Source organism: Hypanus sabinus, chromosome 5, assembly GCF_030144855.1.
Source record: "Hypanus sabinus isolate sHypSab1 chromosome 5, sHypSab1.hap1, whole genome shotgun sequence".
Taxonomy (NCBI): Eukaryota; Metazoa; Chordata; class Chondrichthyes; order Myliobatiformes; family Dasyatidae; genus Hypanus; species Hypanus sabinus.
In genome coordinates, this window is record NC_082710.1 from 70,879,616 (window position 1) to 70,906,540 (window position 26,925).

The window sequence follows — 26,925 nt, forward strand, 5'->3', positions numbered from 1 at the left end:
GCCTATTTAAGTGCCAACCTAAATGCCTTGTAAATTATTCTGCCACCTTCCATGACAGGAAGCTCCAGATATCGATCATTTTCTGTGCAAAAATATTCTGATAATCTAACCAGAGTTTTGTAAAATTGCAACGTGAAGTCCCAATTCATACATTTTGTGTTTCACCTACGCTCTGCCCACCACAACAGACAGGATCTCCCGGTTGCCACTCACTTCAACTCTCCTTCATGTTCCCATTCGGATATGTCCATACATGGCCTCCTCTACTGCCATGATGAGGCCAAACTCCGGTTGGAGGAACAACATCTCATATACCGTCTGGGTAGTCTCCAGCCCCTTGGTATGAACATCGAGTTCTCCAACTTCCGGTAATTCCCTCCCTCTCCCTTCCTCCATCCCACATTCACTCTGTCTCCTCTTCTAGCTGCCTATCACCTCTCATGACTCTGCCTTCTACTACCCATAGCACTTTCCCCTTAGATTTCTTCTTCACCTCCCCCGCCTATCCCCTCCCTGCTTCCCCTCCCCCACCCCTTGATCTTTCCTCTGATTGGTTTTCCACCCTCCCTCCACCTTCTTTATAGGGCCCCTGCCCCCTCCTTCTTTAGTCCTGACGAAAGGTCTCGACCCAAAACGTTCACTGCTTCTTTCAACAGATGCTGCCCGACCTGCTGAGTTCATCCAGCTTGTTTGTACGACTTGTGTTTCAGAAGTATGCTGTGTGCCTTCTACACAACCCTATCTACCTTTATTGCCATTTTCAGTGAGCTGGCAATTTTAATCCAAATTCTTTGTTCATCAGCATTCCTTAGCAGGCTAAAATTTATCACTATACCTATTTGACTTCCATAAAATGCATCACCTTGCACTCGAGACTAAATTGCATCTGCCGATACTCAGCTCAACTTTCCATCTGATGATATCCTCTTGTGGCTTTACACCAACTTCCTCATCATTCACAGCACCACAAGTTTTGATGTCATCTGTAACCTACTAATCTATGATTAGACTATGAAAACAAGGGTGTAAGGCTGAGGCTTTATAAGGCACTGGTCAGACTGCATATGGAATATTCTGATTATAGTTCTGGGTCCCATATTTAAGAAACTATGAGCTGGCATTGGAGAGGATCCAAAGGAGGCTTATGAGAATGATCCTGTGAATGAGAGAGTTGACATAAGGGAGCATTTGATGGCTCTGTACTCACTGACGTTTACAAGAATGAGGGTAAATCTCACTGAAACCTACCAAATATTGTAAAGCCTAGACAGAGTGGACGTGGAGAAGATGTATCCACTAATTGTAGTGTATCTAGCACCAGAGGACACAAGCTCACATTTGAAGGCTGCCCTTTTAGAACAGAGATGATGAGGAATTTCTTCAGCCAGAGGGTGGTGAATCTGTGGAACTCATTGCCACAGACATCTGTGGATGCCAGGTCATTTGGTATATTTAAAACAGAGTTTGATAGGTTCTTGATTAGTATGGGTGTGAAATGTTACAGGGAGAAGGCAGGCAGATGAGGTTGAGAGGGAAAATAAATCAGCCCTTGTTAAGTGGACTACATCCCAGAGTCCTGAGAGAAGTTGCTGAAGAGATAACGGATGCATTAGTCATGATCCTTCAAGAATCACTTGATTGTGGCATGATTCCGGAGAACTGGAAAATTACAAATATCGCCCCACTCTTTAAGAAGGGAGGAAGGTAAAAGAAGGGGAATTATGGGCCAGTTAGCCTAACCTCAGCGGTTGGGAAAGTGTTGGGAGTCCATTATTAATGACGAAGTTTCAGTGTACTTGGAGACTAATGATAAAATAAATCAAAGTCGGCATGGTTTCTGTAAAGGGAAATCTTGCTGACAAATCTGTTAGAGTTCTTCAAGGAAGTAACAAGCAGGACAAAGGAGAGGCAGTGGGTGTCATTTACTTAGATTTTGAGAAGGCATTTGATAAGGTGCCACACTTGAGGTTGTTTAACAAGATAAAATCCTATGGTGTTACAGAAAAGCTACTGGAATGGATAGAGGAATGGCTGACAGGCAGGAGGCAGTGAGTGGGAATAAAATGGGTCTTTTCTGGTTGGCTGCCAGTGACTAGTGGTGTTCCTCAGGGTTCAGTATTAGGACCACTACTTTTCACATTATTTGTCAATGATTTAGATAATGGAATCGATGGCTTTGTGGCACAGTTTGCGGATGATACAAAGATAGCTGGAGGGTTAGGTAGTGCTGAGGAAGCAATGCGAGTGCAAAAGGACTTGGACAAATTGGAAGAATCAGCAAAAAAGTGGTAGATAGAATACAGTGTTGGTAAATGTATGTTAATGCATTTTGGTAAAAGGAATAAAAGTGCAGGCTATTATCTAAATAGGGAGAAAGTTCAACCATTGGAGTTGCAAAGGGACTTAGGGAATAGAATATAAAAACAAGGAGTTAATGCTGAGGCTTTATAAGACACTAGTCAGGCTGCATTTGGAATATTGTCAACAGCTTTGGGCCCCATATCTCAGAGAGGATGTGTTGTCACTGGAGAGAGTCCAGAGGAGGTTCACAATGATGATTCCAGGAATGAAGGGGTTAACATATGAGTGTTTAGCAGCTTTTAAGACCTAGAGCAGAATTAGGCCTTTCAGCCCATTGAGTCTGCTTCACTATTCCATCATGGCTGATCCCGGATCCCACTCAACCTTGCTATCTAGTGCTTTCAACATTCAGTAGGGTTCAACGAGATCCCCCCAGTGAGTATGAGCCCAAAGCTGCCAAACACTCCTCATAAGTTAGCCTGTTCATTCTCGCAATCATCCTCGTGAACCTCTTCTGGACAACACACTATCTGCACAATGACAACACGCTAGGCCTGTATTCACTCCAATGACAACACACTGGGCTTGTACTTGCTGGAATTTAGAAGATTGCAGGGGGATCTCATTGAAAACTACCGAATGTTGAAAGGATGTGGAGAAGATGGTGGGGTGTCCAGAACTAGAGGGCACAGCCACAAAATTGAGGGGCGACCCTTTAGAATGGAAGTAAGAAGGATTTTTTTTTTAGCCAGTGAGTAGTGGATCTGTGGAATGCTCTGCCACAGACAGCTGTGGAGGCAAAGAGCATGGGTATATTTAAAGTGAAAGTTGATAGTTTCTTGATTGGTCAAGGCATCAAAAGTTATGGTGAGAAGGCATGAGTGGGATCTGGGATCAGCCATGATGGAATAGCCTAATTCTGCTCATATGTCTTATGGTCTTTGGGTGAAAGTGTTTTATTTTAAATGGGACCAGGTTAATTATAACTGGATTAGGCTAAAACTGTGGAGAGTAGATTGGGAGCAGCCCTTATTGGTAAGTCCAGGTCTGATATGTGGGAGTCACAGTGAGCTGCTCAGCATACTCCTGTGAGGAAGAAAGGCAAGCATGGCAAGGCTCAGAAACACTGGATGAAGGGGAATTTTACAGATTTAGTCAAAAATAGTAAGCAAGCTGCAACCCAAACACTAATCCCTTCTACACTGTGCCCATATCCCTCCATCTTCCTTACATCTGTGTGCCTATCCAAACATCGCTTAAAAGCCTCTAATGTATTTGCTACTACCACCGTACCAGGCAGCGCATTCCAGGATCTACCACTTTCTTAGTTAAAAACGTACTCCTCACATCCCCCCTGAACCTACGCCCTCCCACCTTCAATGCATGCCTTCTGGTATTAGACATTTCAACCCTGGGAAACAGATACTCTCTGTCCACTCTACCTATGCCTGTCTTAATCTTGTAAGCCTGTAAATCTCCTTTCAGCCTCCATCAATCAAGAGAAAACAACCCAAGTTTACCCGGCCTCTCATGATAGCACATACACTCTAAACCAGGCAGCATCCTGGTAAACCTCTTCTGCACCCCCTCCAAAGCCTCGACATCCTTTCGAGATTGGGCAACCAGAACTGTATGCAATACGACAAATGTGACCTAACCAGAGCTTTATAAAGTTGCAACATGACCTCCTGACTTTTGAACTCAGTGCCTCGACTAATAAAAGCAAACATTCCACAATCCTTCTTAACCACCCTATCAACCTGTGCAGCCCTTTCAAGGAAATATTAACTTGAATCCTAAGATCTCTCTGCTCAGCAACATTGTTAAGTCTTCTACACTGTCTACAACTCCACTAATCTTGGTATCATCCACAAACTTACTAATCCACCCATCCACATTTCATCCAGGTTATTTATATACATCACAAAGAGCTGAGGTTCCAGCACAGATCCAAGTGGAACTCTACTAATTACAGATCTCCAGCTCAAATAAGTCTCTTCAACCACCCTCTGCCTTCCATGAGCAAGTCAGTTCTGAATCCAACAGCCAATTTGTCATGGGCCCCATACATCTTAATCTTATGGATCAATCTCGCATGAGGGACATTTTCAAATGCCTTACTAAAAACCACATAGACAACATCTACTGCCCTACCCTCATCAATCTTTCTCATAACCTTGTCAAAAAAATTTAGTTGTTGGTAAGGAACAACCTGCACGCACAAAGCTATGCTGGCTCTCCCTAGTTAGGCCACGGGTTTCCAAATGCTCATGCATCCTATCCCCAAGAATTTTCTCCAGCAATTTCCCTACATCTGACATGAGACTCGCTGGTTGAGAGTTCCCAGGATTTTCCCTTGTTTCCTTCTTAAATAGAGGTACAACATCAGCCACTCTCCTGTGCTCTGGGACACAAAGATACTGGTCAAGGGTCCAGAAATCTCATCACTTGTCTCCATTAATAACCCACGGTAAATCCTATCTGGCCCTGTGGATTTATCTACCTTAATACTCATTAGGAGGCCCAACATTTCTTCCTCCTTGACACCTAAACACCCAAATGTATTTATACACTCAGCACTGATCTCCTAGTCCTCCATATCGTTTTCCTTGGTAAACACTGAAGCAAAGTACTCATTAAGTACCTCACTTACTTTCGCTACATCCCAGTAAATGTTCCTCTCTTTATCCTTGAGTGGTCCCATTCTCAACCTAGATATCCTCTTGTATTTATAGAATGCTTTGGAATTCACCTAAATCCTACTTTTTATGGCCCTTCCTGGCTTCCTAATTTCTTTCTTTAGTTCTTTAATGACTATTTTGTACTCCTCATGTGCTTTGTTTAATCCTAACTTACAAAACTTTACATACTTTTCCTCTTTTATCCATCAGCTTTCTGGACCTCAAAGGTTCTGTCATCTTTCCATCTCTGTCCTTCCTTCTAACAGGAACATTCTTTACCTGTACTCTGCAAATGATCTTTAAGCAACCTCCACATGTCTGATTGGGACTTCCCAGAGAAAAGGTGTTCCCAATTAGCGCTTCTTGGTTCCTGCCTAATGCCCTCCTAATTTGCCCCTCTTCAATTTAAAATTCTCCCACAATGACCACACCTATCCTTATCTATACCTATCCTGTAAATTAAGAAGTTGTGGTCACTGTTCCCTAACTTTTCACCCATTGAAAGGTCAGTCAGCTGGCTAGGCTAATTACACAGCTCCACGTGCAGTACTGCCTCTCCTCTTGCTGAATGATCCACATATTGAATTAAGAAACCTTCCTGGATACTCTTATCAAATTCAGCCCTTTCTAAACCCCATAAACTAAGAAGGTCCCAGTTTATATTAGGGAAATTGAAATTCCCCCATGATAAACAACTCAATTATTTTTACACATTCCCTTAACCTAATTACATATTTGTTCCCCAATGTCCTGGTGGCTATTAGGGGGCCTTTAGTACGATCCCAACAGTGTGATTGCACCCTTCCTATTCCTGAGTTCCCAAACAGACTCAGTCTGACTGCTCCATTATGTTTCCTGAGTGCAGATGTAATATTGTCCCAGATTGGTAGTGCTACTCTTCCGCCACCCCTTTTACCTCCACCTCTATCTTTTCTAAAACTTCAAAAACCTGGTATATTAATCATCCATTCCTGCCCCTCTCTCAACCAAGTTTCAGTAATGGCCATAATATTGTAGTTCCATGTACTGATCCATGCTTGAAGTTCATCCCCTTTACCCATAATACTCCTCGTATTAAAATATACACACTGCAAACTACCTGACCCATCATACTGCCTTTCAATACTATTCCTGATACCCCCATTCTTACCTGCACTAGCCTGTGGCACAGGGAGTAATTCAAGATTACAACCTTGGAGGTCCTTCTCTTCTGCCTCTTTCCTAACTCTATAAACTCACTGCGTAGGACCTCTTCCCCTTTTCTGCCTATGTCATGTGCACTATGACCTCTGGCTGATCCCCCTCCCTGCTTGAGAATATCCTGTAGCCACTGCAATACATAATGGATCCTACCACCCAGAAGGCAACACACCATCCTGATGTCTCTTTTGCAGCCACAGAATCTCCTTTCTGTCCCCCTAACTATTAAGTCACCTCTAACTACTGTACTGTCTGATTTTACCCTTCCCTGCTGAGGATCAGAGCCGGCCACAGTGCCACCAGCCTGGCTGCTGCTGCCACAATCTGATGGTTCACTCCCCCAGCAGTATCCAAAGAGGTATGCTTGTTGATGAGGGGAATGGCCACAGGGGAACCTTAGCTCTCCTACCTATGTCTGAAGCCTGTGACCACTTCTTTAAAAGTCTTGTCTATAATATCTTCAGGCTCCCAAATGATTTTGAGTATATCCAACTCCAGCTCCAATTCTTTGACCTGGTCAGTCAGTGATTCCCACATCTGACAGGAGGAACATTCCATCCTGACTATTCTGTACTAAAAACAAGGCTTACCTCTTTCTTAAACGTGCCTTTGCCTGTTCACGCCAAAGCCCGTTAAGCCAAAGTCTTCACACGCTTATCATTGGCTCACTCAAACAATGGTTGCTCCACTTGATCCAACCCTTCTTCTATTTGCAAGTGAGTTTCTTCCCTTGCCTGCACTGTCCAAAAGGATCAGCCTTACCTGAATCTACTTTTATTTTCTTTCTCCAGTCTTGTGCAGGGCTCTGACACAGACACTCATATTCTATGCGCCCGAACCCTTCTTAAATCTAGCACAGCATTAACCACCCTCCAATATTCTGCCATCTTATTTGTGGCTAAAAAAAATGCAAATATCTCCATCAGGGCTGCAGTGTCTCACCCTGGCATTCTAGGATAGATCTTGTGGCCCTGTGGACTGATCATCCCTTGTGTATTCTAAAACATCTAACACTGAATACTGCAAAATATCAACATACCCTCCTTGAACTCACCATCACCCATAGAACGTAAAACAGTACAACACTGGAATAAGCCTTTGCCCTATGATGACTGTTGACTACCAATGAGAAGAATTCATTAAATCCTCATTCATATCCCTGGTTCCACACAAATATTGCCACTTGGTCTCTAAGGGAACTCACTCACTACCCTCCAGCTCCTGATATACTTACAGAATATCTTGGGATTCTTCTTAATCTAACTTGCCAAGGATATGTCTTGGCTCCTCTTTGCCCTCCTAATTCCTTTCTTAGTCTTCTCTACAATTCTCACAAGACTCACCAGATTCCAATTGTCTGTACCAGTCACATGCCTTCCTTTTTCTTTTATCAATCCTTCAAGCTCAAGTTTAAGTTTATTGTCACTTGACTGTACTAATACAAGCAAAGGAAACAATGTTCCTCTGGATCACAGTGCACCCACAGAACATATGCCACATACAACACATAGACCAAAATATTACAATATAAATGAATGAATGAAACATAATTAAAAATACATGTCATAAGCAGTAATGGGAGTAGCTTGCTGTCCCAGTGAAGAGGCCTCGTTGGTGGCAGGGTATTCATTAGGCTTACAACCTGAGGGAAGAAGCTGTTACCCAGTCTGGCAGTTCTGGTTCTTGTATAATAGACTTTGTCATCAATTATTTCCAAAGCATGCCATATTTAGAATTGATGACAGGATAATGTTGGTATTTCATTTATTCATGAGTTGGGATGTGGGCATCGTTGGCAAAGGCATCAGTTATTGTGATGTGTAGCTGCCCTTGAGAAAGTGGTGTCTAGCCGCCTTATTGAATGACAGGAGTCATTTTTCTGAAGGTGCTTCATCTGTGCATTTGGGTAAGGAATTGCAGGATCTAGTACAACAACAAATGCTGCTATGTTCCCAAGTCTATTTGGTGTGGTGCTTGAAAGGGAACCTGGTGATGTTCCCTTGTGCCTGCTGTTCGACCCTCCTTGATGGTAGAGATTAAGAGTCTGGAGGTACGGGAGTAAGTGGGTTTATTAGTGTCACAAGTATCAAGGTACAGTGAAAAACTTGTCTTGCATACCATCCATACGGATCATTTCATTACATCAGTGCCTTGAGGTAGTACAAAGTAAAACACAAATAGAAAGCAGAATAAAGTGTTACGGTACAGAGTAAGTGTAGTGCTAGCAGATGGCAAGGCCATAATGAGGAAGATTGTGAGATCAAGAGCTCATCTAGTGCTTTAGGGAACAATTCGATAATCTTATAGAAGGGGGTAGAAGCTATCTTGAGCCTGCTGGTACCTATTTTTAGGCACACGTCTGTGCCATGGGATGGCAGAGAAGTGAGAATGTCCAGGGTGGCTGTGGCCTTTGACTACTCTGACTGTTTTACTGAGGTAGCAATAAGAATCAGTAAACACAAGGAAATCTGCAGATGCTGGGATTTCAAGCAACACACACAAAATGCTGGTGGAACACAGCAGGCCGCCAGGTGGAACGCAGTTGGCCTGCTGAATAAGAGAGTATCTGGATGGGCTGCATTCTGTGGTCCATGGATTAAAAAGTGGTGAGGGTCAAAGTGGATGTGCCAAATTTCTTCAGCCTCCTGAGGAAGTAGAGGAGTTGGGAAGCCTTCTTAGCCACCATCCATGTGGTTGGACCGGCACAGGTTATTGGTGATGTTCTCTCCTAGGAGTTTGAAGCTCAAAACTGTCTTGACCTGAACATCATTGATGTAAACAGGAGAGTGTGCATTGCACTCACACCCTCCCAGAAGCCAATCACCAAGTTTTTAGTATTACTGTCATTGAGGGTTGTCTCGACACTATGTCTCCAGGCTAACTCCTTGTCTCTACACTATGTCTCCAGGCTAACTCCTTGTCTCTACACTGTCTCCAGGCTAACTCCTTGTCTCTACACTATGTCTCCAGGCTAACTCCTTGTCTCTACACTGTCTCCAGGCTAACTCCTTGTCTCTACACTATGTCTCCAGGCTAACTCCTTGTCTCTACACTGTCTCCAGGCTAACTCCTTGTCTCTACACTGTCTCCAGGCTAACTCCTTGTCTTGACACTCCTTCCTGAACTCTATAAGTTATCATTATTTGAGACACACACTGATATCATCTGCAAAATTGTATAGATCAGAACAGAATCTGGCCATACATCTGTGAATGTGTAGAAAGAGATGAACCCAAGATAGCACACACAAAATTTGGCACATGACGTGCAGTGCTGCCCCTCAATTCTTTAAACCTAACTCATAATAATAGAGGGCTATGGGTAACCCTAGGTAACTTCTAAAGTAGGTACATGTTCAGCACAGCATTGTGGGCTGAAGGACCTGTATTGTGCTATAGGTTTTCTATGTTTCTAATAAAAAATCTTTTTAAAAGATTAAGTGGTTCTGATAAAAAGTCTTCAGTACTACAGCTGCAACGTTGCCTGTTCCTTTGTGTTTGCACTGGCATCTGTGAGGATGATCATCCCAAAATAAACCATTCTCCTGGCATTTTTGGCTAGGCACAGCTGGAAATTAAGTGATTGACTGATTGAGATACAGTGTGGAATAAGCCCTTCAAGCTGGATCGCCCAGCAACCTCCGATTTAAACCTAGCCTAACCATGGGACAATTTACAATGACATGTCTTTTGGGCTGTGGGAGGAAACCGAACCGGAGCACCCCGAGGAAACCCACGTGGTCATGGGAGAACGTACAAACTCCTTACAGGCTATGGCTAAGGGACAAAAGTTTAGGGGTAACACGAGGAGGAACTTCTTTACTCAGAGAGTGGTAGCAGTGTGGAACGAGCTTCCAGTAGAAGTGGTAGAGGCAGGTTCGATTTTGTCATTAAGAGAAAAATTGGATAGGTATATGGACAGGAAAGGAATGGAGGGTTATGGGCTGAGTGCGGGTCAGTGGGACTAGGTGAGATTAAGTCTTCTACACAGACTAAAAGGGACGAGATGGCCTGTTTCCGTGCTGTAATTGTTATATGATTATATGGTTGGGAATTGAACCTGGTTTGTGCTAACCACTATGCCAGTGTGCCACCCAAACAAATGAACCAAGAGTACAGTGTCAAAATACTTCACAGATAGTCTTTCATTCATCTAATTCATTGTGCTTCTGGATACTGGTGCTGATATAATTGCTGAGATTATTGTTCCAATACAAATTATGAGACACTTTTATTTTCATCATGACTTATTTTTAAGAAGGAATTAAGTGATTTTTGTGAATGTTTCAATTAGATGTGAAAAGAGTTGGGAGAAGACATACATAGTCAGGTGATTTTAACATTGTGCTCAGTTTGAGTTCAGTTTACAGTTAAGTTATGAGATAAATAGAACATAAAATCAGTAGACAGGTGAAAGTCAGTAAGGTAAGCTGACACTGTAAAGCTGCCATGTGTCTGCATGAATTGGTCAGATTACAATAACAGCTTCCCAATGAAGAACAAGTGAAGTTAATTGGATGTCCCCTTTTCACATCATTCTTCATTGCTTTTATATTTAAATCCCCACTTCCCATGCATCCCTCTTGTTTAAAATCTGTTATATTTCTAGTTATATTTCGATGAAACACCAACTCAAACTTTGCTTGCCACAGATGACTTGCTGAGTATTTCCAAACTTTTCTGTTAGTTTCAGGTTTTCAATATCTGCATAAAATCAGTATTTTATTTTTGCCTAGTTTCTGAATTTCTACTGTTTTATTTTGACTGCAGGTTACACTGTTCCGCCAGCTTCTCAACAACAAACAGTACCCAATATCTACCAATCTGCGCAACCAAGCACTTACCCAGGTTACCAGTGTAATGGAAGCTCATCTATTGACAACTTCCACCATTATATGGGATCTCACTATCCCTCAGTTGCACATCATATGGACACGTACCGTTACCAAGTTCCAATGAACAAATTAACCCTGCCACCAATTCAGACTCTCTATCAGCAGTTTTCAAATTCCTACAGGCTCAGCAATAATCAGATGTGTCTGAGCAGATTTTGTAATTATACTGATTATGGTGTGCCAGTTAATGGCTACAATGATTGCCAGATTGACAGCAGAATAGCAAACATCCAACAAATCAGGAGTAATCCCCATTCTGATCCTTCTCAAAATGAGCCCCAACCTACAGAACCTGCTTCTAAACCAGTGTCCAATGTGAATCAACAGACTTCAGATCATCCTGCAGTCGCTCATAGCAGCCAGTGCCCTTCCTATGTCAGCTCATACCGGTCCAGTGACCAGCAGCCTGCTAGTTCTTTCCAAATAGAAAATAAAGAAAATGAACTTAATATGCTCGGTGCTAATGGTACTTCAAGACTTCCTCCAACAAATAATTATAATGTGGCTAAAACTTCACAAGCAGAGATGCTTGCAACTGTCAATCACAAAGTCCCAGAAAACACCTCTCACACACTTCCACAAAGTAACGCAGCTGCTCCAGAAGAGCATCAGGAGGTTTGGTCTGACAGCGAACATAACTTCTTAGATAAAGACATTGGAGGGGTCGCAGTGGCACCATGCCATGGATCTATTCTTATTGAGTGTGCAAAACGTGAACTACATGCAACAACCCCACTGAAAAACCCTAACAGAAACCATCCAACAAGGATATCCCTTGTATTTTATCAACACAAAAGTATGAATGAGCCAAAACATGGATTAGCACTGTGGGAGGCCAAGATGGCTGATAAAGCCAGAGAGCGAGAAGAAGAGGCCGAGAGACTTGGTTTGGATTATGTGCCTAGCAAATCTTACAGCAAAAAAGCAAAACGAGAGGCTGCAGAATCACATGAACCCATAGAACCACCACAAATACGTTTTATGAGGACTCTTGCGCAAAGGACTATGACATTCACAACCAACTCAGTAACTACAGCATTCCCATATGCCTTCACACGGGTTACAGGGCCTTATAATCGTTGGATATAGCTTCATACTCACCTGGGTTACCTCATTTTCTGTCTAGCATTTGGCAAGGCAGCTGTGCTATACCCTGTGGGGAAGAAGCAGTGTTTGATTCAGCACTGGCAAAAGAAATAAAACACCAGCAATTAGAGACAGGCTAAAAAAAAACACTTGCCTTGTATCCTGGTTCAAATTTTAACGAGTGCTCACAGAAAGGACCAAGCTGAAAAGTGTCCTATGCAAAAACTGTTGTATCAGAACATTATTCTAGAATATGGATACATACAGGGCCTTTCTGTAAATTAATTTAAACTAAGTATTTATGCTAGACACAAGTGACCTCTAATGTCATTAATGAGCCTATTCCTAGGAAACAGGACAGGAAACAGAACCCACTCCTCTGGTGCTGAGTGTTTATACTATTACCAGGGCAATGTTTGATAACTAGACATTTCCATCATGTAGTTTTGATTGCTGAGAACAGTCAGCTCATACAGCTGAAATTGATTAATCAGGAAAAAAACACTGAGAAGTTTGAAAAATCATGGTGCTACAAAACACTTGATCATCATGGTGCTATATTTAGAGGATTTTTAACATCTTTAATGTAAATTTCAAATGCCATTTTAATGGTTTCATAATTATTAACATTTTTCAGTTGATTAATTGATACTGAGTTGTCCTCTCATCACGTATAGGCCTTTTAACTTAAAGCTACATCTGTATTGATAAATCAGAAGTCTACATTTAAAATGTAGTAAAGTACTTTGGAGGGTCAATGAATTCTGATTCTGTAGTAATCCTCAATTAATCTCATGAAATATTTTGTAAGACTTTGGTGTTCCAAAAAGCACTTTGAATATTTTAAGCATTGACATCTTGAAGGGTGATAGAGTACTAAGGCGCTAAAGAAATATACTGTAAAATAAAAGATTGTCAAAGTACTTTATACTATCCTAGCCATAAGTCAGATATAGGCTACGTGAATACCCTTTCAGTGTCATAGATTACCTTACAGTTTGGGATTTACTGGACACAGTGAAAAACCATAAAAGAATGCCACATAAAACACTGATTCTGGTGCTTGCGTACAATATGCAGCTATATTTGTTCTGTTAAAATACAGAAGTACATACAAAATCATGGTTATGGTGCATTTTTTAGATTCTGGGCTTTCATATTAACACCTATCCCACAGCATGTTTTAGACAGAAGTACTATGGTTATCTTAGACCAATTAAAACTATATAAATGAATTATATATTCGCTCATAGGTTTGATTTACAATGAAATGCCAATGTTTTGTGATGTTTTTACAGTTGCGATATAAGCAGAGTTATTAGGGGAGAGAATTGATAACATACCAAGAAAGAAGAAAACAGGGTTAGTTGTATCACAAATGGCAAAATCAGGCAGCTGGCTTGCTGTGGAAATGTTAAAATCATTAATATGTAAATATGAAAATATAAAAAAACAAAAAAATCAAAACTGTACAGTAAATTAATTTGTAAACAGAATTTTTTTACTTAATTCTTTTACTATTTTAGTACTGTAATATTTTCATAATACTTCTTTTAAGCTTTTTTCAGACTGGTGCTACTCAATCTGCTACAGTTAAAATGTGAGTGTAGGGAGTGTAAAGGGGGTTGGAGATGTTCTTTCTTGTCATATACCTCAGCTCTTGTACTGGGCAATAGGAAAATGGTGTTTCAGTAGTCAATAGTATTTTGTACACCATCATTGTTTAATTTAAATAGTCTTTTTGACAAACTTCTTTTTCCATTTTGATACTTGATAACTTGAAACTCAAGCTTTTGTTCTACAAGATGATCAGGGAATATTACAATTCTTTTATTCTCCTTTTGCCAATACTTCACACGTGTTTTAATATTACCCCTTGTTTTATTTTTCAGGGATTCCTTCATTTTGTTTAATCCCTATTTGGATTTTACATGTATAGTCATTTTACATGTACTTGATGCTTCTAAATTGAGTGTTTATGAAGCAATGGTTTTGTTTTTAACCTAAGCAAGAAAGTAATAGTTCTTTTTCCTTGAAGAATTTGAATGATGTATGCACTGAGCTGATATAAGGGAAGGAAAAATTGAGATTTGTTATTTTCATGGTGGTAGGGGGTCAGATTAGTGTCTCATATGAATGAATGAACTTGTGCCACTTGTACAGGGCCCAGCTTCAGTAGCAACATGTCTGGAAGTAAAGTGCATGCATAGATTATTGGGTTCGTGCTAGCCATACTTGAAGAAGCTTCAGAGTGGTGTTGACATTACTTGAATTTAATTTCAGTTTGATTGATGCACAGCAGTATATGTTGTTTACTTCTCAAGTCAGAGGTCAATATATACTCAAGTGTAAGATACTTAGTTGAATTTGACACTAAAAATCAGTTTTGGTGTGCACTTCATTCTATTCTGTATTTACTTTAGCTTTGCTCTTTACTGGTAAATTGGGTATGTTGAAAAAGAAAAAGGAAGCTGGTTATAAATACTGTAAGTAATGTACTAAAAGCGGAAAGTTATTTGAAAGCTGTTTATTATATCATTCCTGATAATGCTGAGATGTGGGTCTTTTTAATAAAATTTATATTTATTTAATGCAGTCATACTGAGGTGTGTGTTTATTTTGCAAAGGGAACTGTTGTGCAGGTCAATAAGTGCTATAGAAATGAGTACTGCCTGCACGTCTTTGACCTGTCATCTCAAGCTTCACAGAATCCAGCCCAATACTAACAGTGGCAGTTCCTTGTGAGGTGAACTGAGTGCTTGCCATTTATAAGCTTATTTTAGATGCTAACAGTTTCCACTGAGGCTTTGCTATGATGACACCTTTCAGAACTTCAGGCTTGAACTGCACCATGTGGCTTCTTTTCTAGCATAAACTAAAATTAGTTTTAAAAATAATCAACCTCAGTCTTCCACTCTTATAAGAAGTTATCTTAAATATCTTGCAAGAATTGCACTCTTTAAAAAAAAATCTGGCCCTATCCAAAAAGTTATGTATTGCCTCTGTAGTGATTTCTTTGTTGTGTAACCCATTAATGAAGTGGAAAAAGAGGCTTGCAGTGTCCAAGCCTCATAAATAAGGACATCTTATTTGCATGTATTGCTTTGCCCAGAAAGAACCAGGATTAGACTTGGTACTAAGTAACTTGGAACTGTCTGCTTTCCATAAAGTAATTTTCAGTATTTGTTTACATGATGGCAGTCAGATGTTTCAGCAATGATTCCTTCAAACACCAACTGCTTCACCCTCTGTCTCTCATCAACTCTCTACTCCAATTTTTGCCAGTCTCCCTCAAGTTTCTGATATCCCACAGCACCTAAACACGCAACCCATGATTTTGTTAGCTAACAGTCATGGTAGTGCCAGTTGTGTGCTGATGGCATTTAATATTTAACCAGCTATATGCTCACATGATACTGGCTTGGCAAGCCTCTTCATTCAGGTCAAAATCTGGACTCTGTACCTAAATTTATTGATATTCTCCATGCTCACTATATGCAACATTAATCACTGATGACCAGCAAAGGCTTAGTCAATTCCTCCTATTCATTATGTCTTGTCTTCTAAATCAGGGTTCCCAACTTTCTTTATACTGTTAATTGAGAGGTCTGTAGAAGCCAGGTTGGGAACCCATATTCAAAATAATGTTGACTACAATTAGTGCATTATGCTTTTCAATCATAATGGGATATAGGTGATGCAGTAACAAGAATAAAAGTTCCAGCATCCAGTTGATGCATAGCTGGTCCATTAATAGTAATGAATGATTAAAAGGTTAGTGGTTTTGATCTTAAGGAACATCAGAAAATGAATTTTGTTCTCATTTACAAATCTTATTGGCAACTTACTCATTGAAAATCATTCTAAAACATTGAGTCCTGGCATGATCCAAGAATTATTTAGTCATTGTAGGAAATGGAAGTGCCTTTGCTTCAATCAAGATGTAAGGAAACAGTGCTTCCACAAAAATGATTAAATGCACGAAGTTGTACAATAGAAATAAACATCCTTTATTGTGTGATCTTTGGTAGAGTACAAAATGTGACAACTTTTATAGCTCTTATTTAATGAGAAATACTCCAGTATACTAAGCATTTCTCTTGTTAAATAAGAGATATTTAAATTTAAACAAACTTTGAGTAATGTACACTTATTTCCAAAGCAAGGATATTCACAGAAGAAAGTAAATTAAAATATAATTATTGATGGTACAGTATAACATGACAATAATACCTTTATTTTACATTCTTATTCTGTTCCTAGACACCCGAGAATATTTCAGGTATCATGGGTAATGTATAAATCAGGGATATTGGGCAAATTGCCATTATGAATCTCTCCAAATTTTAATTTATATTGACTTCAATGAAAATGAACATTTGAAGAAAAACGTGGCAGGCAGTTAACCTGATAGCTTCTATCATACACTTCTGCACAAAGTGAATGTTACCTCAGACCTTTTGATGTAATGTGATTATTTTTAACATCAGGACTAGGAACAGATTAGCAATCTAGGAAGAGAGGTTCTCTTCCATGGTTAAATCGCTGGCAACTGTGAGGCAAAATGGAAAAGACTGTCCATAATTCTTAGGTATTGATTTTAGAATGGGCATGAAACAAACTGCATACACATCAATTTTTGAAGTTTTCTGATAACGGGCATAAAATCATTGAAAAGCAGTTTCCTGAGGGCGCCGATATACAGCATTAGTTAGAACTTATAAATGACTACTACCTAGAGACAAAAGCTATTCTAAATGCAGCTTTTGACAAGGACAATGGAAAGTGAATCAGGGTGCATTTTTTTATTTGCAAAATGTAACAATACATTGCATAAACCAGTAACAAAAATAATTATAACACTGAAAGATTAAAAAGATAAATCTATTTTTGACAAATATGAGCTGGTCAATACATCTCTTAGAAGCTGACATGAGCAAGATTTGTTCATCAAATACAAAATAATGGCTGACTGTTGAGGCCATTTATGTCTATAATCTTCATTGTTGATTTCAGGAATTTCTGCTTCCAAATACTTCAAATTATTTGCAAAAGAAAAACAGTTTATGTTCTTTCATATGGTAATATGGTCAATGTTTACTTGTCGAGGAAGTGCCAGTTGTCCACTGCAGAAAGAGGGGGAAAAACTAGCGTAAGAACAATTGTACCAATACCAGTTGTACCTGTTTATCTGTGAGGATAAAGGAAGCCATTTTAGAATAACAGAAAAACAGCCAAGTGAATCCTCTTGACTTCTTGACACCTCTTTTCAACATCATGACCTCACAACTCTGGAACCATTTGTTGCAATTAAATGATTGTTAAAAAAAACACCTTTGTTTAATGCAAACAAATTTATACATTCATTGGCCACTTTATTAGGTACACCTGCTAATCAGCCAATCAAGTGGCAGAAACTCAATGCATAAAAGCACGCAGGGTTAAGGGGTTCAGTTGTTCACACCAAACATCAGAATGGGGAAGAATCGGGGTCTGAATGACTTTGACCATGGAATAATTGTTGGTACTGGACAATGGTTTGATCTGGTCTGATCTGGGACTTTCACACACACCTCTAGAGTTCATTTCTGTAGGTGTGAAAATGCCTGGTTAACGAGAGAGGCCAAAGGAAAATGGCAAGCCTGTTTCAACCTGACAGGAAGGCACAGTAACTCAAATAACCACACTTTACAGCTGTAGTCTGCAGTTGACCATCTCTGAATGCACAACACTTCAAACAATGATGTGGATTGCCTACAGCAGCAGAAGACGACAATGGGTTTCTCCACTGTGGTCACTTCATCAGGTGCACTGGGCACTGAGTGCAGATTAGAAATACTAAATGTGGATGTTGGATTCAACACCCCCTTACAAAAAAATCTTAGCTGGAAATCAAGCAAACCCAGACAAGGTATGGAGTGCCCACTTCCATTTATATAAGTAAACAGTTGTGATGTTTATCCAAGTTTGGAATTAAACCATTAGGTAAGGAAGCTCCTTGATTCACCAAATCAGGAAAGTTTGCAGCAGTCAAGTTCTGACTAGAATCTTACAATCATCCTGGATAACAATGGCTCAAAGTGTCTGTTTGAAAGAGACAGTGAGGTAATTTCACCTTATAATTACATCAGAAAATTGCATGTTTCCTTTTCAAACTTCTATTTATAGTAAATCACTGATATTGAACACATCCAGAATTTTATCAGTCATATCAGAATATTTTCAAAATAATGGGGTGATTGTTTAATATACTGCAAAAAAAAATGAATGATAGGAATGTGCATTGTCAAAAATAAACAACCTTTTTTAAACAACAATGCAATGAATCTCATAACTTTCAAATGAGTACAGGAAACGGGTGGGGAGTGAAGGGGAGCAGGAACAAGGATTGGGGAACTGAAGCAGAGTGGGAACCAATGTTGAGGAGTGAAGGTGAGTGGGAACCGGGGTTGAGGAGTGAGGGGGAGTGGGAACTGGAGTTGAGGAGTGAGGGGGAATGGGAACCAGGCTTGAGTGAGGGGGAGTGAGAACTGGGGTTGAGGAGTGAAGGGGAATGGGAACCGGGGTTGAGGAGTGAAGGGGAGTGGGAATCGGGGTTAAGGAGTGAGGGGGGAGTGGGAACCAGGGTTGGGAAGTGAAGGGAAGTGGGAACTGGGGTTGAGGAGTGAGGGGGACCGGAAACCAGACTGGGAGAGTGATGGGGAGTGGGGAGTGAGGGGGAGTGGAAACCAGGGTGGAGGAGTGAGGGGGAGTGGGAACCGGGGTTGGGGAGTGAGGGGGAGTGGGAACTGTGGTTGGGGAGTGAGGGGAAGTGGGAACTAGAGTTGAGTGATGGGGAGTGGGAACTGGAGTTGAGGAGTGAAGGGGAGTGGGAACCGGAGTTGACGAGTGAGGGGGAATGGAAACCGGAGTGCGTGAGTGAGAGGGAGTGGAAACCAGGGTTGAGGAGTGAAGGGGAGTGGGAACCAGGGTTGAGGAGTGAGGGGGAGTGGGAACTGAAGTTGAGGAGTGAAGGGGAGTGGGAACCGGGATTGAGTAGTGAAGGGGAGTGGGAACTGGGGTTGAGGAGGGGGGAGTGGGAACCAGGGTTCAGGAGTGAGGGGGAGTGAGAACCTGGGTTGAGGAGTGAAGGAGAGTGGGAACCGGGGTTGTGGAGTGAAGGGGAGCAGGAACTGGAGCTGGTGGTGTAAGGAAAGGGGGTGCAGAATTTGGGGAGAGATTTGGAGCAGGTACTAGGTTTGTGGAGTGAAGGAGAAAGGGAACTGGGGTGGGGATTGAAGGGGAGCAGGTTTGGGGAGTGTAGGGGAGCAGGAACAAAGTTTGGGGTGTGGGAATCGCATTTGGGGAGTGAAGGGCAGCGGGAACCGGGTTTGGGGAGTGAGAGGGCTGTGACACAGTACCACAGGAGATAGATCCCAAACACTGGAGATTTCCAAATAGCACGATAGCAGATTATTTGCTTCTTCAGAGTTATTATTAGATTTGCTTTCACCACCTGTCAAGGATTTGGACTGTAGACCAGGTTGGTGAAAAGATACAAAGCCAGTTCAAATGCTATCTTCTGCTCATGCTCTCTTTTACTGTAAGTCATCCTTCATGAAATGTTTTTCCAATGTAAACTGCTTGCCTTAGTTACTTCACCACCATATCCATTCTTTCTTCTTCTTACTTTACAGCAGGCCACATAATGCATTGGTACCAAAACATAAATCCCAGCTTTGTCAGGTTCACTCAGCATGGAAGCAGGTCCTCAGGCCCAATTGCTGTATGGCACCCACAGCTTCATCCATGATAATTCCAGTTGCCTTGCTTGGCCCATAACTCTGCAAGTACCTCACCTCCTCGTTCCAATTCAAAAATCTCTTAAATGCTACAATTGCACCCACCTCAACCAATTCTGACAGCTCATTATGGGTACTCATAATGAGTACCCATCTGTCAGGTCCTTTAAATCTCTCCCCTTTTATCTTGTATCTCTTCACTGTTAGTTTGGATTCCACAAGCCATGGAGAAAAGATTAAGGCTGTCCAATTTATTCATATCTCTCATGATTTTTATAAACTTTTTCAATGAGATCACCTCTCATTCACCAATGTTACAAGGAATAAAGACGTATGTGGCCAAACACTCTGTAACTCCTGCCCTCTAGTCTAGGCAGCAACCTTGTAAATTGTTTCTGCACCCTCTCTAGCTTGACTCTTTACTAATAAGGCAGGTATACCATATTTTTTAATCACCCTATCAATTTTTGCAGCTACTTTGAGAGAGCTGTGGACTTGGTCCCCCAAGATCTCTCTGTATGGGTCTTGTCATTAACTGTATACTGTCCCTTTGTATTGGATCTCATACTTACCCCAGATTAAACTTCATGTGCTATTTCTCTTCCTATATCTGTATCTGATATATATCCTGTTGTGTTCTTTGGTAACCTTCAACACTATCCATTACACCACCAATCTTGTATCTTCTTCAAACTTACTGACCCACACATCCTGGTTTTCATCGATGTCATTTCCATCCTCAACTCAACTGGCCCAACATGCATTGAAGGAAAACCAGCATATGGATAGGAAGCACAAATGCTGCCTCTTCTAGGTCCATGGCATTGTCCCCGGCATTTCGTTATGGGACTGATGTCTCCCTCCTGCCTGAATCAAATATTCTCCGCCCTTAATAATTGCCCAAGTGCTACTGACTACAAACATGGACAGGTGAGTGGGCAAGTGAAACAGAAGGTAACAAGTGGAAAGAAAAACTGAATGGGTCCAAAGGTACAGGGAGAGAGAAAGCCTGGCAGCCTCTTGGTGTTTCGCAAAATTACAGCACAGCAACAGGCATTTAGTCTGGGGTCAAAACCTGTGTTAATATTCCCCATGACCCTCCATGACAGTGCGTAACATCCTTGTACGTTCTATATTTATTTTCTTGCCCCTGTATCTTCAGAAGTAAATATCAAGTTAAATTATCTTAAATTAAAAGCATTTTAAGTATTTGTACCTGATTTACCAGTTGAAATATGTATAGTTCTTTATTTGAATAATTGGTTCTTCAGTTATATTAATAATAAAAGGTTCTTGAGGGAGCCATGTATCTAGTTTCTGTCTGTCTGCATTGTACTTTGTGTTGTTTATTATAGGTAATTTGTCATGTAGTTTGGGGCGTGGTAGAAACAAATTAATTTAGTTGCGTATTCATGCTTTGTCTTCGTTTAGTGTGGTTGAGAGGGAGTGAGTCACGGGGTGATTTTTTTTGTTGACTACTTACATCGTTTATTTTGTTATTTTGCTATTAAATCATTTGTCTTTGCGGGTTTCATAATAAAGGATCTTTGTTGACTTGGAACTTAGTTATTTTGGAAACATGTCATACAGTGTTGACTCCCATACTCAGTCTCTTAGCAGTATTGGTTTGTTTTCATGTAACTGCTAAAGTTCTTTCGTGAGACACCAACTCCTTTTAAAGACCATCAGAGCTGTCTACACATGGAGCTGCAGTAGATGGACAAGAATTTTTATGTCTTTTTCTCCCTGATGTTCACTAAGAAGAATAATATGGACGCCAAAAAAATCAGCTTAATAAGTAGTGAAGTCTTGCATTATATGCCAGTTACAAGGAAGGAGATTGGAGAACAAGTCATATGAAGCAAGATTAGCAGAGCTGGGACTTTTCTCTTTGGAACGTAGAAGAATGAGAGGGGACTTGATAGAGGTCTGCAAGATTATGAGAGGAATAGATAGGGTGGATAGTCAGTATCTGTTTCCCAGGGCATCAATAGCAAACACCAGAGGGCATATGTACAAAATTAAGGGAGGGATGTTTAGGGGAGACATCAGGGGTAAGTTTTTTACAGTGGGTTGTGAGTGCCTGGAATGACTTGCCAGGGATGGTGGTGGAGGCTAAAACATTAGGGGTATTTAAGAGCCTCTTGGACAGGCACATGGATGAAAGAAAAATGGAGGGTTATGGGGTAGTGTGGGTTTAGTACTTTTTTTTAAGGATTATATGGGTCGGCACAACATGGAGGGCTGAAGGGCCTGTACTGTGCTGTAGTGTTCTATGGTTCTTTGGAAGGAGGAATCTGGAGACTTAAAAGTGCATTAAGTTGGGCAAATGCCTAGGTTCGGACCAAGTGCACCCTCACACCATATGCGAGTCCAGGGAAGAAATTACATAGGCCCTTGTAGACATACTTGCTTCGTCATTAGACACTGACAAAGTTCAAGAAAACTGGAGGTGAGTAATATTGTTCTATTGTTTAAGAAGGTTAGCAAGGACAGACCAGGGAGCTTCAAGTCAGTGAGCCTGGCTTCAGTTGCAGGAATGTTACTGGAGGGGATTTTGAAGGACAAGATCTACCATCAATTGGATAATCAAGGCCTGAACAGGAATAATCAGTCTGGTTTTGTGTGTGGGAGGTTATGTCCGATGAATCTTTTGAAGGTTTTTTTGAAGCGGTAACTAAGGAGATAGAGATGAACATAGGGAAGTGGATATAGTCTATATAGACTTTAGTAAGGGCTTTGACAAGGTCCTACATTGCAGGCTGATTTGGAAGTTAGGTTGCTTGGAATTCAGGAGGACCTTGATAATAGAAAGCAGACAGATCAATTCACAGACTAGAAGCCTGTGATAAGTGGGGTGCCCAGCAGCTGGTGCTGGGGCCTCTGTTATTACTTCTGCAAATTATCTGGGCATGAATGTACATAACACAATTAGCAGGTTTGCTAATGATAGTGAATTAGGTAGTCTAATTGATAGTGAAGCAGATAACAATCAAATGCAGAGATCGTGATCAGTTACGGAGATGGACTAGGGAATGGCAAATGGATTTCAACTTAGTTAATTCTGAGGTGATGCACTTTGTACAATCAACCAAGGTAGGATTTTTACAGTGAATGGCAGGGAACCGATGAATGTTGTGGAACAGAGAACCTGGGAGTGCAAGTGCACAGTTCCCTGAAAGCAGCAACAGAAGTGGACAGGGTGGCGTAGAGAAGGCATTTAGCATGCTGTCCTTCATCAGTTTAGGAGTACCGAGAATTGTATCAGTCAAAAGTGAGGCTGCACTATGTACAGCTTTGGCAACCTGGTTATATTGAAGATGTTGCCAAGCTGGAGAGGGCGAAGAAGAGATTTTGAGAGGATCTATATTTTGGTGGCACATTGGACCTTTACTCCATGGAGCACAGAAAAATAAGGGGTGACCTTTATAGAAGTTAATAATATCATGAAGGGTATGGATAAAGTCTTTACTCAAGGACTGGGGACTTCAAAGCTAGTGAGCACAGATACAAGGTAAAAAAGAGGAGATTCAAAAAAAGAGCTGAGGATAGTGAGTACCTGGAATGTGCTGCGAGAGCAAGTGATTGAGGCAGTGCAATTGCAAAAGTTAAGAGGCATTTGGGTAGGTGCATAGAGAAGAAGGGCTTACAGGGTTGTAGGCTGAATGCAGGCAACTGGAATTTTTAGCAAGGTTACTGTCGTCGGCATGGACGACAGTAGGTCTGAAGGGCTGTTACCATACTGTTTTACTCTATGCAGGCTGCTGACCATCAGATAGAAGAAAGAAATAGAAGAGGATGCCATTTGACTCCTTATGCAGATGCCACCTTCAATAACACCCTGACTTGTTCTCTTGCTTCAGAGCTACCCTCCTGTACTAACCATGAATCCCTTGATTTCTCATACATAGCTAAATACATAGCCAAAGTCAAAATGTGCCCTTTGCTGAACAAAAGAACAAACTGTTTGCTCCAAGAAAACATGTGCTTGCTTCCAAGATACAGTAAATTTACTGAGAACTCTTTATTGGGTTCATACCTTCATCTGGGATGGGGTTTCGTTCAACATATTTCGGTGCCTATAAAACAAAATACATTTATTATTACCTTTCTGCACATATCAACCCAGTTTACAGCTGAACTGGCTCTGTAATCTTTAATGAATATCTATTGCACAAAGAAAATTGAATAAAACTATCAGCTGAATAAAGATAGAAACATAGAAAACCTACAGCACAATACAGGCCCTTTGGCCCACAAAGTTGTGCTGAACATGTCCCTACCTTAGAAATTACCAGGGTTACCCACAGCCTTCTATTTTTCTAAGTTTCGTGTACCTATCCAAAAGTCTCTTAAAAGACCCTATCGTATCCGCCTCCACCACCGTTGCCAACAGCCCATTCCATGCACTCACCACTCTGTGTAAAAAAACTTACCCCGGAATCTCCTCTGTACCTACTCCCAAGCACCTTAAACCTGTGCACTCTTGTGGCAGCCATTTCAGCCCTGAGAAAAAGCCTCTGACTATCCACACGATCAATGCCTCCCAGGATCTTATAAACCTCTATCAGGCTGCAGTTTTTGAAGATGCAGCCTTTCGGACATTGGATCGTGTGGATTGGGTCATCCTCCATCACCCCAAGGAGAAAAGGCCGAGTTCACTCAACCTGTCTTCATAAGGCATGCTCCCCAATCCAGGCAACATCCTTGTAAATCTCCTCTGCACACTTTCTATGGCTTCCACATCCTTCCTGTACTGAGACGACCAGAGCTGAGCACAGTACTCCAAGTGGGGTCTGACCAGGGTCCTATATAGCTACAACATTACTTCTGGACTCCTAAATTCAATATCATGATTGATGAAGGCCAATACACTGTAAGCCTTCTCAACCACAGAGTCAACCTGTGCAGCTGCTTTGAGTATCCTATAGATTCAGACCCCAAGATCCCACTGATCCTCCACACTGCCAAGAGTCTTACCATTAATACTATATTCTGCCATCATATTTGACCTACCAAAATGAATCACTTCACATTTATCTGGGTTGAACTCCATCTGCCACTTCTCAGCCCAGTTTTGCATCCTATCAATGTCCTGCTGTAACCTCTGACAGTCCTCCACACTATCCACAACACCCCCGACCTTCGTGTCATCAGCAAACTTACTAACCCATCCCTCCACTTCCTCATTCGTCATTTATAAAAATCACAAAGAGTAAGGGCCCCAGAACAGATCCCTGAGGCACCCCACTGATGACTGACCTCCATGCAGAATATGACCCGTCTATAACCACTCTTTGCCTTCTGTGGGCAAGCCAGTTCTAGATCCACAAAACAATGTCCCCTTGGATCCCATGCCTCCTTACTTTCTCAATAAGCCTTTCATGGGTACCTTATCAAGTGCCTTGCTGAAATCCATATACACTACATCTAATGCTCTTCCTTCATCAATGTGTTTAGTCACATCCTCAAAAAATTCAATCAGGCGTGTAACGCACAACCTGCCCTTGACAAAGCCATGCAGACTATTCATAATCATATTATGCCTCTCCAAATAATTGATTGAAGTAAGACTCACTGGTCTATAATTTCCTGGGCTATCTCCACTCTCTTTCTTGAATAAGGGAAAAACATCCACAACCCTCCAATCCACCAGAACCTCTCTCGTCCCCATTGATGATGCAAAGATCATCACCAGAGGCTCAGCAATCTCCTCCCTTGACTCCGACAGATAGTCACACCACATCTTGTAATCCAGTGAAGAGCTTGAAAATTTGTCATGGCTGCAGGTATACTTCATTGTGGTTCTTAGAGCATTATTCAATCCAATCCAATTTTTTAATCAAACAGCCAAAAGATGCTAAGTCTTGAGAATGGTCTGTTTTGTTAACTCCCATCAGGAGTTCTCTGGCAGTTTGTGAAGACACAGCCTTTCTGACATTGTTCCTTCACAGTTTATTGGCAATGATCAACCCCACAGAATATCTGCAGTAAGTTCCATTGAGTCAGTAATGTCCTAGGTACATTTATTTCAGATACTGACAGAGTCAGCATTCTGCTCCACTGTATTTGACACCTTATATTAAGTACCAAAAGAAATCTCTGCAAAGCCTTGCCATTCTACAAGGGATAGTACAAATCTCCACTATCTACCAGAATCCTCCAGGGATATCAAACTGACAAAACAATAACTTGACAGGTCAATAGCCTTCTCTGCCATATTTAGTGCAGCATCGTGGCCTCATTGTTTGAACACTGCCCACACATATGGTAACACATTAGCTATGGTGTCTGCGACAGTCCTCCCTCCTCAGTAAATAATTTTTGCTCAGTCATGGTGGGTAGAAAACTGATAGCATATCAGACAGCAAGAAAATAGTTATAACACCTGCTGCAGGGATGATGGGCATGGATAAATCAGCATGGAGTTAGTTCAGGGACTAGAATCCCTTTCTGTTGCAGAAACCTCAAATGACAAATGGTGCTTGCAAAACAAAGTGTAAGCTATCAATGGCAGCCAGCATAAGGGAGACTTAAATTCCATCGTTTATATGGTCAATTCTCCTGGGAGGATGTACAATCTTCTTTGTATTGTGAGCTTCAGTGATCACCTTGGCGCAACAATGAAGGGCAAACTGAAGGCTGGTTCCAATACTCTCAGCTACGATTTGTAAAGTATCTCATATATTCTGAAACTACATTTCCCACAACTCGTAAACACTAGATTTTGCACAAAAGCAGAGGGCATTTTGGGAGTGGTGACCACAAGTTTTAAGTTTTCAGATAATTATGGATAAAGATAAGAGAGGGCCTCAGGTGAAAGGCTAATTACAACAGTATTAGGCAGAAACTGGGGAAAGAAGTTTAGGAGCAACTGTAAGTGGGCAAGGCTACATCTAATGTGTTAGATATTAATGGCTAGCTGTTCAGAATTCAAGACCAACAAGTTCCTATTAAGCCAAAGGACGAGGATTGCAAGGTT

The 26,925-nt window shown here is 41.2% G+C and overlaps 2 protein-coding genes across 4 annotated transcripts in view; one reads left to right on the top strand and one right to left on the bottom strand.

Annotated features, from left to right (window-relative positions):
* LOC132394236 (methylcytosine dioxygenase TET2-like) overlaps window positions 1-14,757 on the top strand; it is a 177,747-nt gene extending 162,990 nt beyond the window's left edge. For 2 of the 3 annotated variants that reach the window (XM_059970114.1, XM_059970115.1), the window contains one exon: window positions 10,952-14,757. In XM_059970114.1, the coding sequence (XP_059826097.1) occupies window positions 10,952-12,165 (1,214 nt within the window). In that variant the 3' untranslated portion in view covers window positions 12,166-14,757. The remainder of the gene's footprint in view (window positions 1-10,951) is intronic. The other variant, XR_009512229.1, reaches the window with a different exon arrangement.
* A 1,397-nt stretch (window positions 14,758-16,154) lies between these two features.
* LOC132394237 (inorganic pyrophosphatase-like) overlaps window positions 16,155-26,925 on the bottom strand; it is a 236,122-nt gene continuing 225,351 nt past the window's right edge. The window contains exons 10-11 of the mRNA XM_059970116.1: window positions 23,983-24,022; window positions 16,155-17,288 (exon numbers count right to left, since the gene is read on the bottom strand). Coding sequence (XP_059826099.1) covers window positions 17,260-17,288; window positions 23,983-24,022 — 69 coding nt within the window. The 3' untranslated portion in view covers window positions 16,155-17,259. The remainder of the gene's footprint in view (window positions 17,289-23,982; window positions 24,023-26,925) is intronic.